At 38.7% G+C, this 16,396-nt stretch overlaps 2 protein-coding genes across 3 annotated transcripts; one reads left to right on the top strand and one right to left on the bottom strand.

Annotated features, from left to right (window-relative positions):
* Positions 1-276: 276 nt before the first annotated feature.
* Positions 277-7,766, bottom strand: rnf114 (ring finger protein 114). The gene is made up of 6 exons (XM_008413894.1): positions 7,586-7,766; positions 6,881-7,031; positions 6,584-6,690; positions 2,936-3,050; positions 2,717-2,824; positions 277-2,616 (listed from the first exon to the last, which is right to left on the bottom strand). Exons 1-6 carry the CDS (start codon positions 7,720-7,722, stop codon positions 2,551-2,553), a joined length of 684 nt encoding a protein of 227 aa, XP_008412116.1. The 5' UTR covers positions 7,723-7,766; the 3' UTR covers positions 277-2,550.
* Positions 7,767-8,983: 1,217 nt separating this feature from the next.
* On the top strand, positions 8,984-15,580 carry spata2 (spermatogenesis associated 2). 2 transcript variants are annotated; one of them, XM_008413895.1, is made up of 3 exons: positions 8,984-9,088; positions 10,076-10,880; positions 11,871-15,580. In XM_008413895.1, the coding sequence occupies exons 2-3, from the start codon at positions 10,536-10,538 to the stop codon at positions 13,218-13,220; spliced, it is 1,695 nt and encodes a 564-aa protein (XP_008412117.1). In that variant the 5' UTR covers positions 8,984-9,088; positions 10,076-10,535; the 3' UTR covers positions 13,221-15,580. The 2 variants fall into 2 exon arrangements, with proteins under 2 accessions (XP_008412117.1, XP_008412118.1); XM_008413896.1 differs by lacking the exon at positions 8,984-9,088 and adding an exon at positions 9,091-9,166.
* Positions 15,581-16,396: the final 816 nt, after the last annotated feature.

Below are 16,396 nucleotides of genomic sequence, written 5' to 3'. Positions count from 1 at the left end.
AAGTTTCATCAGCAAGTTGTTACATTGCAAGAACATTGTTAGCATCATGTCCTCATTTCTTAAAAATAAAACAAAGGTTTATAGAAAGCTCTTATTTCCATAGTTTCTTCCCTGTGAAGCAATTTTTGTCTCAATTCTAACAGAGAAAGCTAACCATGACTATTCTTGCTTGCACTGATTTCCTTTACATATGTACTGTAGAGTTTGTGCCACTTCAACTTCCACGTATTTCACATTTAAAACCAAACCAAGCAACACAAAGCACACAGGCGTGACTTCAGATTGACACATGGCTTTAATAGAAAAAAAAAAATGTCCTGAAAAGTATGACATGCATTTGTATTCAGCTTTTTTTAGTCTGGTGCCCCTCCAATGAACCTGCCTATGAGTTAATAAGAGAAAAATATACAGATGTTAGGGCATTATGAAAATCAAGGAACACACCAGACACCCAACTGATCTACTAGTTAGAATAAGCCAGTCAAAATCTCACCATAAATGTAGCCAAGACCTGAAAATGCTCACAGATTATGATCTTGACCAAGACTATAAATAAGAATGGTGAAAACTGTAGACCAACTGTGCACACATACCCCAAAGTACTGACTCATAGGGTCAGTACTTGAATTTAAAGTATGACTTTGTGCTGGTCTATCACATAAAATCCCAGAACTCTACATAGAGGGGTGTGGCTGTAACGAGATGAATTGGTATGAATGCGTTTGCAATGCACTGAAATCAGTGATTGAAACACACACAAACACACCTCCAATACATATAGGTATAAATCACAGCACCTGATATCAGAGTCCAAAGCTTAAATAATTAAAGATCTTTAATTTCTTGGGACTTAGCACACCCTGACAGCAGGGCTGATGAAAGAAAAAACAAAGATATACTGAGAAAAGTGTGGGGGAAGGGAAATATCACACATTAGAAACACATAGTAAAATAAAAACATTACTACATCAGAGGGGGACAAAAACTTTCACAACAGGCCTTATAAGTAGGACCAAACAATAGATAAAAGAAAAAAAAATAAAATAAAAAATAAACCCAAAGGTTCGGTATGGGAGCTACTTAATCTGCTTGCAAGGATATTCACGTATCAGTTAGTAAACCAAAAATTAATTGCTTCCATGTAAAAATTTGTATTGCAGTCTAAAATTTATTCGAGACATCAAAAGTTATTGGGAAAAAAATATTACGCAAAAGCATACAGGTAAAACGAAAGAAAAAAATAAATAAAAATAACCGTACCCAGCCCCAGAAAACACAAACTACCGCTGGAATTTTCTAACCCTGCATGCAAGCAAAATTTGGGTGGCATTCAATTTACGAACTAAGATTTTGAAGATATAAAAGCAATGTATTTTGGATTATTACGAGTTTCTATTCCAGCAACACGTCACAGCACTTTACATTTAAAGTTATAATACCTCACCATGTAATTTAAAAGTTGTATTCATTGCATTTCCACTAGGACTAAATTATTTCACTAAACCTATTTTTGTATTTCTGTGATGCCGTCGCATAATGCACTTAAAACCAAAAAGCAAAATGAAAATGCATGTGAAAAAACACTTATATAATGAAATCTAGGTTGATCTTGAGTTGTCACAACTAGAACTAGGGAAAGGTAGAACTCTAGTGCCCCCTGGTGGCCAAAAAAACGGAAAAAACGTTTTCCTTCCTTTTAGGAGGAAAACAAAATGACCCACACAACTAATTGATGCCGACCTTCTTGGATCTCCTAGACCCCAGGATGATCTAGATTAGCCCTGTTAACTTTGGAAGTCAGAAATAAGATTTACTAGAAGGCACAAAGACACAAAGGGAGGAACATTAGAATAAAGCAAACCACCGTCTCTGGTTCCGTTTGACCCTACACAAGTTATCCGTTTCAGCACATCCTGGGAAATAAAATGGAAAAAACACTCCAACCAGAAACAGCATAGATTTAAACAGACCCCTTTGTCTCTCTCGAGGCAGTTATTTTATAAGCACAGCCTTTCTTGGCTAGCACATCATTTATTACTGTTGCTAGATAACATTCCCTCATAAAGTTTTGTTGGCGATATTCAGCCACCTAGTGGTCGAACCCTCTCATAACATCAAGTACTGACTTCCCCCCCCCCTGACGTCCCAACAACTTTGAAAGTTTTTGGTTGTACGACACTAGATTATTACTAAATAAATGACTGAAAAGTAGTTAAAGTGATGCAAAACTAACTACAAAGAACACAGACTCGGTAGAGGGGAAGATAAAGGATTATCACACTGGAAACACTCCAGCCCTAAATCAAACAGTACAATATGCTTCAATCACATACCATTATTTATTGTTTTATTTTAAATCTTTTAGATTTTGAAGATGTAACCCAATGTGCCCTTTAAATAATAATTATCCATAGTGATTCAGTACAACTGTCCTCTGGATAGATAAATTGATGATACAGTGTGTTTTTTTTTTTTTTTGTCTTTCCAAGACAATCTCCTGCTCTCTTCTCTTGATTCCTCTTTTCCTGCTGCTACATTGTTCCTCACACTTCACTTGTCCATGAGGGAACGCTGTAAAGCCTCCTGAATCATGGTGGCCTCATCTGTGGCGTAATCCTGCAGAACACCACAAAAGAAAAAAAAAAAAAAAAAAAAAAAACGTCACACAAGAGATTAGTTGAAAACCAAAGTCCATTACTGATGGTGTTGTACTCACAACGAAAGTATCATAGGAGAAAGTGTGTCTGATCTTCAGGTGCTGGAAAAAGTCAGTACTCCTGTAGCTGGGGTCTCCCCAAGGCATTGAGGCACAGATAGGACACACCTTACAAAATGAGAGCAACAAAGCAACCATAAACAATTTATTGGTCATGATTAAAGAGAAAAAACAAAACAAAACAAAAAAAAGGATCACACAACTTTGTGGAGTTCTCACCACTTGGCGCGTATCCCGTGCATGTTGGGTAGTGCAATGTTCGACTAGGCTGTCCTGATCCAGGTTCTGGCAGTTGCAGAAGGGACAGGAGAAAGTGAAGCGGTTTGGCACAGGGCTGAAGGACGGGAACAGAAATAATTCTGTGATCAGTCTTTTTACCCATCATTACAACAAACTGGAGTGTAAGGCTGAATTTGTTATGAATTAAACTAAGGAACTTCTGGAAGACAACAAATAAAGTAACACAGAAGAGATGGTGCATAATTTTTCAAGTAAAAACAAAAGCCATAGTTTTCTTGACTTAAATTCCCAGAGTTTCCCAAAACATTTAGCTCTTTTTAAAATATAGTATACATGGCAGTCACTGGCTACATGAGAAAACTTTTATTTATGGCACAGGTATAGACCAGACAGAAAGGAAGGAATGGAAGACACAAGACAGACACAAAAAATGGGAGTGAGGAAGGAAGAACAAGGGAAAATGTATAGACAGACGGATAAAAGGAATGACATAAGAGAGAAAAGAAAGAGAGGAAGAAGAAACAGAAGGACAATCACCAAGAATATAAAGAGGCAATAGAAGTGAAGGAACAAAGACACAGAATGAGACAAGGAGGATGCAAGGAAGACAGGAAAGAGAAAGACAGAAGGAAAGAAGAACAAATGCTAGAAAGGATGGGCACAATTAATGGGCTAAAGATAAAGGCAATAAAAGAATGACAAGGGTAGAGGGCATTGACGGACAGAAGAAAACAAGGAAGGGCGATAGCGAGGAAGGAAGGACTCAACAAAGAAAGTCAGGTGGGGAAAGAAAGACAGGAAGAAATGCAAGGAAAGCCTAAATAAATGAAGAAAAAGAGGAAAGTAGGGAGAGGAAGAAACAGGAGTCACAGGGAACGTCATGCAAGAAGGAGGAAGAAAAGGAGACAAAAGGAAAGGGCTGATCAAACAAAGTCAGAGACTTTAGGATGGGGGATAGAACCTAGAAATACAAATATTTTTTCTTAGACTATTTTCTTTTCCATACTTTATCCAGACCTGGAAAATACTTCAAATCAAATGTCATACTTTTCCACACTAAGAAGAATCACTATACCCATTTAATTAAAGATTATACTTTTATGCTTCCAATATACTCCTTTTGTCGTTTTCTTTATATGCTATTCATTTTTTCCTGGTAAATTGTATACTTGTGAATTGTGCTATAGACATGAGTCTGCTTTGTTTTATAGTATTTTTTGTCTTTGTTACCAAATGACCTAAATAAATACTTCATTAGCAACTCTATACCTCAGTAATTCTAACATAAATAATGGATCATTTAAAAGAAGCATTTTAAATAAGCAGGATACAGTAAGATAACCGGTGCTTGTTAAACTTTAGTCACTTGCCTGAGCGAATGCACTTTCAAAGATGGCCACTTAACAACACCAGCAGATTATTATACAACCTCAGAAAATAAAGCAGATTTTCTTTCACTTTTGTTATAATGCACATTTTACATTTTGCTTCAACCAAAAAGGGATTTAAATGTAAATACTGTGTATTTTCCTATTTACTTTTTACTCTGCAATACATTCTGAAACTTCCATGCCTTAAGCTTATTGGTTTCTTCACTCCCCAAATATTTAACTGTAAGCAACAATACCAGTTTGTCAAGAACTTTGTTTCAAATTCCCTTTTCGGGGCAGGTTTCTCTAGTACCAGCACTTTCTACCTCTATTTTTAAACCTCTCTTTGCATACATTCTACACCCAAAAAAATCTAATTCAAGCCTGTAAAATAGAGACTTTCAATGTGGCTATTCTAAGGATTAATTAAATAGCACAACTGTGCAGTGAAAACACAAATAATAATAATGTTTCCAATAAATACAAAAATGCAGCTTTTATTTATGGTGTCAGTGAATTGACTGTAGAAAAAGAAGAGCAACTACTTCAACTATCATCAGTTTTTCTTGAAATTTACAATCAGTGTACTCAATAAATTGGTATATCTGTAACATTTACATTAAATTGTCACCACTGTATCCTGACCCATATCAACATAAAATACAAACTCTTGCTCATAAAATCCGAGGTGAATATTTTTAACCATTTATTTAGAAAAAATTAATCATAAAACAGAGAGAAAAAGAATCAAAATACTACTTTGGAATAATGTTGATGCCTCACCAACCAAGATAACGAATACTGCCTATAGAACAGGCAAGAAGCTGAATATTGCCTGTTCTATCCGAATAAGCAAAATATTTGCTTATTCAGTACTGAATTCTTCAACATTAAAAGTTAAAACAGTACCAGTGAGGGAATCACTTGTGCAAACAATTTAACCGGTGGTGTTATTTATCCTATAGACATCCATGTCAATGTTTCTTCCAAGATTAAAAACAAAAAAATAATTCCAGTTTTTTTTTTATACACCCTCAGATAACTTAACAGCTTACTGGAGCCATAGACGTCTTATTACATAATCTCCGTTGCAGTTGAGTGTGTTTGCAGTATTGTCCTTTCACACAGTTGTGATATGGCTCGGTTATAACTCCTCCTGCTGACTGTCTTTAACACGCAGGGCATGGAGACAGTAAATGTCTGACAGGATATCTTACTGAATTGGAATGTCATTGAACAGTTATTCCAGTAAATCAGCTAAAAAGCTGAAACTCAAATTCTTTACATGCAGTATAGTGATACATTTCAAGTGTTTACTTGTTTAATGTCGATTACAGTTTGCAGCTAATAAGACATAAAATTCAGTTTGTCAGAACATTAGAATATCTCATCACACAAGATTACGCGGTTAGGGGCTCCTTTTGGACGAATTAATGTCCCAGTGCAGTGCTGCATGAAGGTAATCAGCCTGTGGCTGTGTTGAGATGTTCAGGACGCCCTGGCTGCTCCAATAGCTGCCTTCAGCTAGTCTGCATTGTTGGGCCTGCTGTCTCTAATCTTTGTCAATATATAGATTCTCTCTATAGTTTGCATCAGTAGAATCAACTGATCAACTAACCTCTGTGATATTGTGATCAACAGAACACATATTGGTATTGATAACTAGAAGGATGAATTAAGTACTCTAAAATGTCCATCTGCAGTGGCTTTGGACCAACACCCATAGACAACACAGCAACCCAACTTATTACTCACTGTGGGAACTTCACACTGGACCTCTACAAATTTGGAATCTGTGTCTCTCTACCAATTCTCCAGATGCCAGGACCGAATGAAATGCTAAATTTACTTTCATCCAAGAAGAGGACACTTGTGACCCTGTTTCTGGTTAAGCGCTACCCCGTGTCCCAGACGCATCTGGGTGGTGGACTCCAGCCACGGTCCAAGGTTTGTGAATTTACCCACCTCCCCCATCCTTCACAATCCTCTCAAGGCTATGGCTATCCCCATTGTGTGTGCAACTTTTTCTGGCATTCTGATCAATGGAGTTGCAACAGGTAATGTAGAAGTGGGTTACAACAAGACTATGCTCTTAAATTAAGGTCACAGTTTATATCAGTGCAGTCCTACATTTATTCAACCAAACATAAGGCTATCATTAGATAAAAAAACATTTTCTTATTCTTCTATTTAGTGTGAAGGAGTATGATTTCCCCCCCAGCATGAAACAACAAAGATTGTGCAGCATTTCCCTCACCTGATAATGGCAGGCTGACTTTGGGCAGTGCTCCTCACCCCCTCCTCAATATACTCCTGGTATTTTGAACAGGCAGCTGTGTGGCTCCTCATCTGAGAAAGGCCAACCTTGTAAGGAAACAAATAACATACCACTTTGTTATGTTTATAATAAGCCAGACTTTGTTGTAATTAACACAATCATTACAATTTCAAACTGAACATAGAAACTGTAGTCACCAGGTGTTCTCAAATGTCAAATGCATTTCACATGAAGCTGGCGATAGTCTTGGCTTACTAGAGTTTTACTTAATCTTACCTGAACTCCACATCCCTTGCAAGCTGCCACAGACGAGTGGATGAGAGCCTCTAAATCAGCAGCTTTAGTCCAGTTGGTCAGAGCTGTCCTACATACAGCACACACAGGCTTCTGTGGACGCAAACATTCTTGCAAACAGCTCTGGCAGAACCTGCCAGGAAACACAGGAAAGAATGTGATAATGGCGAGGTCAGAAGGAAATAAACGGAATATTATTTGTTTTAGGGTTTTGTTATTCAAATCTAGCTTTTGTTTATTCTTTTATTAATAATTCACACACTTTGTTAGCGGAGTCATTTCTTTTTTTTTATGCTACCGACATGAGCTTCCCGTAAAACCAAAGGAAAGTACCAAACTCAAGAAAGCGCAGGGAGTTGTAGTCTTTTATGGCACTTCTATCAGTCACTGTAATGGAAAATAAGACTACATGTCCCGACTGAGGCCTCCTTCTTGATGTAAACAAAACTGAAACTGATTTAGCAGGTTTTAATGGGGTTTTCCACATAATTTTAAAAACAAAGTAGAACAGCATAGTCTCGACAAAAAGCAGACAAAGGAACGCTTGACGTTTTGAGACTTTATCCAACAATGTCTTTAACGCTACCCCTTTTCTCTCATTGTTTTTAACTGCTATCGTTGCATCGTTGGTGGCAGCAGACGTGGGATAGGGGGGAGGGAGATGGAAAATTAGCACGAAATACTCACGTATGACCGCATTGTGTTGTTAGAGGACTCTCGAAAATTTCAAGGCAAACTGGACAAACGAAATCCGACACGTCGCTGCCCCCGTCAGGGACACTCTTCTTGGGCTGTGCTGAGCTGAAACCTCCGAGCATCGCCATTTCTTTTCTTCACTGTGTCAGTCCCCAGCAACACCAACTGTAACAAAACGTCACTGGGTTGGGGTTCTTTTTTAAGCGCGAGGGGCGGAGCTTCGGGAATTACAATCACGATAACATCACAGCAGATATTGCACTAATGTAGACGTATAAATCACAACTGACAGTAATACAGTTTAAGCTGCCAGTTTATTTACAGCTCGTAATTAAGCAGGTAACCCTGGTCTCACTTATCTGCGGGTGAGATGAGACTTGTTGATATACATTTTATATAAAAAAATAATTATATGTGCATAAAATGTATAACATATATGAACAAGAGAAATAATCCAAATTATAGGATTCAATTATGTAGAATTAAAAGTGTTACCTACCCCATGCATGAAGCTCTTGGTGAACTGGAGAGCTCCTGCGCTGACTAACTTTTGCATATGTGAACAAAAGAGTGTTTTTGTAGCTCATTCAGCTGTTGGCACATAACCACTGCTCCTAGCAAACTCAATGAGCGTTTAAATCCCTGGGACATAATGTAGCTTTTTCCATTTCAAATAACATTCCTGCTGGTATTTTGCACACAATTGTTTGCACAGTTTTTTTCACTTTAAATAGTCCAGTGTTGCTTTTTTCATGAATTACACATTCATATTTTGTACATTTTTAAATGATCCTACTCAGTTGTATGTTTCTTTGAATCGGAATATGCTATTTATTCAAAATAAGGGATTTTCTTAGTTTGACATGTCAACATGAATCTCAGCAAAATAAGACGTACAAGGGTGTACACAAAAATTGTCTTTTTTGTATTTGGTAAGTCCTTTTTTGACATTGGTTAAAATTGATGGCTGTCCAGGCTGTTTCTGAAATGTACTAATTTATTGTAGTTCTCAAGCCTGATAAATTCAAAAAAATTCAATAATTTATCTTGAAGAATTAATTTAACACTACTGGGAAGATTAAAGATATTCTGTTGCAACACAAATAATCAGCTGGTGGCAACCAGTGCTGGTCTTCTCTCCATATTGTTTTGATCTGAGTCAGTCAGAAAATCTATTTTTTCCCCCATCTCACATAACATTCTTCTCAACTGTCTTGATGCTATTATCATAAAGCTTTAGATTAAAAAGTAAATAAAATAAAGAACACTGTATATTGTATATTATATATAATGTCTTTTTTGCTCTGTACAAGCAAAAGAAACATCAATAATATAGTTTGTTAGAAACTGGTTTTATCTTTGTGTCTCACAGTGCCCTCTCTTCCTCAGCACGTGGGTGACACGATGCTGACGCTCTGAGAGCATGCGCATTGCGATGAAGGGAATTTTCAACAGCTGAGGAGGCGTAACTAGCCAGGCTAACATTTGCTTAAGGTAAGATACACGGGTGGCGGGGTTTCTGTTCAAAAGGCTGCGGGTTTCCCTAAGAGAAGCATATTTACTATAAATCACGTAGGTTTTGTTTCATGCTCTTCCTGTGTTGATAAATGACTCTAAACCCGATAAAGAGATCCTGGTTACGATGGAACGCCCTTCTAGCTAGCAGCAAACGTTAGCTAGGCAGCTGTGATGAAATGGGCGTTCACTGCTTCGTTTAGTTTGGGGTCTTTCTCGTCTGTTGTTTTAGGGGTTGAGATTGATAATCCACGAAAAAGCTGTTGTGTTTTCTCCTGGTCTTTGTATACGGCTACTGATGCTGTCGCAGTTGATGTACGCAGTGAAAAGGGATGTTAACACTGCGTGCTAGCTGGCTACACGATGCTCACTGTATCTGTAATGAAACTGGAATAGCCAGCTTGCGAAAGAACGACAAGTACGTTCTTCCTTGTAGTTAACAGTCGCACGATCGCAAAGAGATAAACTACACATTTGAATTCCTTCATTAATAACTGTGGGGTTTGTAAGTGAATAGCTTCTTAAAGGTAGCTGCTCTTTGCCATAGCCCACATTTTCACTTGCACAAATCTAAACAGATAAGTGTGTCACTGTCTACCTTTAAATATGCTTATCTATACTTGAACTATCCAGTATACAAACATGACGGTAATTGAATCATTCTAGCTGTATCAGTGTTTTAACCAACATTCAGGAACCCACGCAGTGCATCCTCAGCATCCCACTCAAAGCACTGATACTGCCACAGATCTGTACTGCCTTACTTATGTTCCATACACGAGAATACTGTGGGACTTTTTTTGTCTTCTCCTTGAAAAGATTTTAAACTGTACCTTGAAACCAATAATCAGATCAAGACTGTACTATTTGGCTCTATATTTAGACTCATAGCATGTCTTGTTTGATATGTGTGATTTAGCTACCTTTTATTGTAATCGTCCTTTGTGTTTTGTTTTGTTTTTTCAGTTTGGAAATTGCTGAAAACAACCGTTTGGTTAAGAATGACTTTTCCAAATGAGTGACCTCAAACTCTACAAATACTAAAGCAAAGGGACTCCATAAATCCAACTTTGAATTACCAGAGAGCAAGTCTCCTCCTTGCTGTCTGCGTGACACCGACCCATTTGTCTTGAAACAAGTTATTCTTTGAGATTAAGAAGAGATGTCCAGACAAAGACGACCATACAGGCTGCTGCCTTGCTCCACCAACTGAAAGCTACCAAAACACAGTTTTTTGTGGTTAGAGCATGGGCTTTTGAGTCTATCTGCTGCTCTCTCGCTCCAGAATATTGGAATTTAGTGTGTGCCAATGTGCACTGTAAATTATGCTCACCTAAAATGGTGCTTGAATGCGGCATCCCCAATCGAGGCGTGCCTGAAGAGCTGAGGGTCTCTCTGGTATCTGAATGATTGTCTGTTGCAAATAATGGATGCCAAGTTGAGAGAGGACCTGTTCCGGAGGTATGTGACGGCACTGGAAAGGCGTCCGGAGGGGGGATATTCGGGAACTGGAAGTACGTTGGAGGGAGACAAAAGCAGACACAAGGACAGCGAGTCCCTACTCTCGACAGCGACGGCTCTGCTCGGAGCCTATCAGCCAGATCCTGGACAGCGATTTCGCATGGTCCGTTTCTACGAGATGGTGGAGAACTCGCTGCGATGCCAGAGAGGAGGCAACCTTAAGAGCCTGGAGAGGGCCTTTCACACTCTGGAAACCATCTGCACCAACCTTCTGCTCTTTCCTTGGAAGAAAGAGTTTCGATGTATAAAGGTGAGTAATTTATTGACATGGTTTTATTATATATTGCAGGTGTCATAATAAGACATAGCATTGGAATAATACTTGTGTGAGCCTACTTATTAATAAATACCAGTCATCGGGTTACACCTTTGGTAGATTCTTACCTCAAAGTTTCAGCCCACAAAGGTTTCATGTTTCAGAGCTTTTTTATTCTCATAATTTTTTATGGTGATTTCTGATCACATAAATGCACTGATTGCAAAATATTTTCTTGTTCAAGTCCATATTGTTATTTTAGTTATTGCAGATATTGCTGAGATAGTGAATCTAAAATAAAGTCAGAATAATTAGCTTTTTACTTGAATACTTGAGCCTTTAAGGAGTGCTAGGCTGTGTCCAGAAGCGTCACTCTAAGCGAGGTTTTGGAGACTTCCCGCAAGTTCCCAGACCTGCATTTAAGGAGGAAAAGGAACTATAAACATTTATTTTTATTTCAATTGTTGTAAAATGTGGATTTTGTCTGTTTAGATTGTGTTTTCCTCTTGAAGGGTAACTGTAGTTGTCTTTATCCATTAGTTTCCAGAAAATGTATCAAAGAACTGTTTTACAAACATCTGTAACTTTTCGGTAATTAAAATTATTATGATTTTGCATTCTAAATGTTAGAAAGAGACACAAATAAAATATTACATTTTTTTTTAGAAATCTTTTTAGAAATGTAATCAGTATCCTGAGAATTGTAAGAACCTGGAATTAGGAAATAATTTGACGTTCTTTCTATCCTTGTATGTTTGTTTACATCTAACACATGCAAATTCAGCTCACGTATTGCAATAAAATACTTTCCTTATTACAAATTATACCTAAAAATGTGCTTGAGTGGTATTGATTTATGAATCTTTAGATTGAGCTGCGGTCATGCTGATTTTTAGACCAGTTGCATTAAGGATAAAATTCACACCATGAGCTGATCTTTATGTTATAATGTGCCAGTGTTTGACAGATTTCTTTCTCTTTTAGACCTTCACAGGTCCTTATGTGTACCACCTGCAGTCTGCCATTTCTGACGCCGAACTCCGAACGCTAATGCGTACCATTGGATATACCTGTGACCATGATTCGCAATTCCGTTTGTTGGACCACCCAGGGGACAGCAGTCATCTCCGCCAGCTAGCCTTCGAGCTGTTCCTGGCCCAGGCAGAGTGTCGTCTACTAGGGGAGGTGGTGGCTCTCGCCCGCGGTTCCGCCTCGGAGCTGGAAGCTCTGGAGCTCCGCCGGGGTTGTAGAGATGATGCAGCTGGTTGTGCTGAGGCGCTGCGCAGACGAGACAGCCTCGGGGCAGATATCGCTCGGTTGTCTGTTCGACCGTTGGATATAGAAAGGCCTCATGCCCACCACCTGAGACGAGGAAGCCGACCGTCCAAGTCTGTGGATGTTACAGATGGGGCAGGTCACTGGCACCCAGCAGTCAACAAGCCTATCCTGAAGGCATCTCTGAGTCTAAGGAAGGAGCCTCTGTTTGTGGACACAGAGGAAGACATGAAGGATGAGATCATCAGGCCCAACACCTCTGCATCTTTTTTCTCTATCGCAGCTCCACCTTCCTACAGCCCTGTTGCAGACTTTTTCCCCATGCAGTCGCCTCCTCCAGTTGACCCCTACACGTCCTACCACATGTCCTCCTTAGATGACATTGACTTGTACACAGAGAGAGGTGGTGTCGGGATGGGAGGAAGGCAAACTCCGTCTCGACCGCCATCCAGAGAGCCGCGTGATGCCAGAGATGGCTGGCTTCTCAAAGCTCATGGTAGTGTGAAGTGTCAGGGTTGTGGACTGGGATGCTCCACAATGGCATCCTGTCAGAGGTGTGACATGATTCTTTGCTCCGCCTGCCACGATATAGATCCGTCCCCCTGTTGTGGCCTCCAAGACTACCACTCGAAATCCCCACGCCCCCTTGACGGATACATTCCCGTGAAGGAAAAGCTGTCGGTCTACTCTAACGCCCAGTCTCACCCCCATCTCCATCCACACCCTCTAACCCTGACCCATTCTCATCCCCATCCTAACCCCCAGATGTTGGAAAAACCCCTCATGCCCACCAAACTGTTTCCAAGCAAGTCGGTTGCTATGACAACACCAAAGGCAGGGAGCACGGAGCGCTTAAGTATTGGGGGGTCACGATGCGGGTTTTGCAACAAGCCAGGCGCATCACACACCTGCGTAAATTGCTCCAAGGTGTCGTGTGACTCTTGCATGGGCTTGTATGCGAAAGATGTGTGCACACGAAAGAATCCTCAGCACAACTTTGTGCCCAACCATCAGCTCAACTTTAAATCTGGCACCATATCACACCTAGTGTATCGATGAAGCAGGCAGGTGGAATAATCCCCTTCAGTACAATCCCCTAACATTTAATGTAGTTTTGCACTAGTGCTTTATGCTTGACTTACATAGTTCATTCTCTGTTTTCTGTTTTTATCTGGTGGTTTCTTCTCCAACTTGTGCATTCTCACTCGCTGACAGTAGACCCACGGAATGCACATGCCACAGAGCCGTGTCATTAACCCAGCTCTCCGCTAGGCATGGGCCGGTTTGAGATTCTCACGCTGTGATGATCTTGGGTAAAAAAACCGAGCTCTGTCATGGTATACCCGCATCATGATGGAGCACACACAGAAAATGAAAACAATAAAATGTTAAACATGTTAAAATCAATTAAAACAGAAGCATTAGTTCTTCCCAATGTGGATAAAATAATGAGACATTGGTCATTATAGCCTTTATATTTATTTTTACACTTGTTAAATTTTTGAGTAGTTTTTAAGTGTTGACTGTGCAGAATACAATATTTTTACAGTTCTGCTCTTTAGAGTAACAAAATTAGTCAGGCTACATGGCGCTACCATACGGTGAAAATGAAAGGGGTGCACTGCACTACTCCATGTACTGTGGCATCTCATTATAGGAACTTTATCATAAAATGCAACTTTGAATTTACCATTGGGATTAATAAAGTATTTTGAACTGAAATTTGAATTTAATATGAAGGAACAGAATGAGGGAAATGTTTTTTTTTTTTTCTTCTTCTTAGATTTAAAATGTCCATTTTGTAACAGTTTTATACCTCAGTACAACTGGCCCATGCCTACTCTCTGCCTTGTAAAGCTGTAAGCCTTTTCTCTATTTATTGGTTTTACCAGAAGACATGCTTTTCAGTCATCCTGCGTTGACGTTGCGCTTCCCACTGTTCTTAGTTTCTTTTACTCTCCACATGGTGAAAACTGGACAAATTAGTTAAACTTCATCTCATTGTAATCAAATCTGCCCTGACGAACATTATACACTTTGCCTAACTTCTCAGCTAAAAATTATTCTAATATATTAATGTATATACATAAATAGATACAGTATATATTTATGTATGAGTGTGTGTATGTATGTGTAGAAAAGACCTGAGCTTGCCTGATATTTAAAGGTAATGTTTTAGAAAACTTGAACAATGTTGGGGAAAAAAAAAAAAAAAGTAATCACACTGGAAGTCAGTAACTCTCTGTTCTCTAGGACTATGCGAGACTGTTAAATGGGCATGAGGTCTGGCATTTTCTGGATGTACATCTTACATATGTTGATGTGGGGTAGAAGATATCCTGAAGAGACATATGTTCTATTTAAAATATTACGCCTTGTAAATTTACCCTGAAATATTTGTAATTTTCTTTCTTTGGCTCAGTTTTAAACGCTGCTGTGAACTCGAGATGTTAAAGATGATTTTCGTCAGACCGTTGGTGTCAGTTCCAGGCCTCGTCCCTCTCATTACTTCCCACAAACCCCACATGATTCATGATGCCTCCACAAATGAGTGATTCTCGTTCAGCTTCAAGTGGGGTCACAGGAAACCTTGTAATGCTTGTAAACAAGTCTGGTGACTAACAAACATAAAACTGTTGGTTGGTTTTTGGCAGCATGAAGATTTATGCTCCTCAATGGTTTCTGTCTACCTCAATTCACATCAGCTTACACCCAGTTTGACATTGTGGATTAAAACTAGCCTCAATATTCAGAGGAAAAAATAAACGGAACAAAGCATTTAATTAACAAGTTGTCTGTGTTTAAAAAGTGGTGCGGTAACCTCAGAAAACCATCCAAATGTATTATAAAATGGAATCAGGTTTAGATGTTTATTTAGTGATGGAGGAATTGTGTAGAATATTCTTGTTACACATACTTGACTCCATTTTAAGAAGTAGCAAAAAACAATTTTAATTTGAAATTTCTACTTTTCCTTACTTAACTGGGTTGCATTTATGTTTTTCTCTCTTGGTTGGATAGGCAAAAGACGGAAACCACTTATGTTGCAGTTCAGCTCAGCACTGATACCAGCTCAGAGTCTCATAATTAATTTAGACTCTATTGCTTTCTATTATGGAAGTATTTAACGTTAATGGCTTTTCAAAGCAGACTTTTACTACACTACTTTTTGGGGATGCACCAATCAATGAGGTCAGAGTTTAGATCTGGATAAGTTTCCCTCGATGCGCTGTGAAGAATGATCGGTTAATTCAGTGTAGAAATGCATCAGCAATCAGCATGTAGCTTGATGCACTCAATACAAATTAAAGATCGAGGATTGATGTTTTATTGCCATTGTTTTCAAAGCTACAGCTGCTGTCAAAGAAGCTATTGCACATTTTATTTTTGTTGCTGTTCAGAAAAAAAAAAAATCGGAAGCTGCCAGAATTTATAGGTAAAATGTCAAACGACGAAAACACGGAATTGGCCTGGAAAAGCCTTATTGGCGCATTTCTAACTGAAATTTAATGTTTGAGCACATTCGTTGCAAGTTTACATTGATTTGACCAGTTGAAGTCTTTCAGCTTGCTGTAAAACACTCGGAGCCCCTCTCCTATATCTGTTTCATAGCTGGGTGTTGGAGATATGCTGCTTCGGTTTAACATTAGGCCATGCTTGAATGGGTCCGTGTGGTGTTTACTCTCGTTCTCCATGTAAAAAGTCTATAGTTACCAAGGGCTAATTTTCAGTCACTTCTCATAAAAAATAAAAAATGAGTGATTTATTTTTGACAGACTGCTTGGGCTGCTCGAGCCTTCATGTGCTGTCAGGATTAACCTCTGAATGCCTTAAGACTGTATAGCTCTCTTATCATAGAATATTTTGATTTATTTTTAATGTCAGATACTATGTCTTATCTGTTATTTCTGTTATTTCTATTTAGTCTCCAGGCTCCAAATGTAAAATTCATTTCTGGATTTCAGAACAAATGGATTAAAAGTACAGAAAGTTCTAGTTATTTTTTAAAGTGCATCTTGATTTTCTTTAATTTTTTTTTTTTTAAGCAGAATATTGTACACCTGTACAGGGGGTAATGTGTTGTAATGACCTTGTCTGACATTGGATTCAGGAAGCAATGTCTAATTTTGAACCTTTTTGTTCCTTTCCTTAAAAGCTAAAGTCAGGTGTTGTCTTAAACATATTAAAACGGATCAAAAGGGATGTTTTGATATCAGTTCGATGTAGATGGAAGA

This window comes from Poecilia reticulata, linkage group LG7, assembly GCF_000633615.1.
Source record: "Poecilia reticulata strain Guanapo linkage group LG7, Guppy_female_1.0+MT, whole genome shotgun sequence".
Taxonomy (NCBI): domain Eukaryota; kingdom Metazoa; phylum Chordata; class Actinopteri; order Cyprinodontiformes; family Poeciliidae; genus Poecilia; species Poecilia reticulata.
This window is presented reverse-complemented; position numbering and strand designations above follow the sequence as displayed.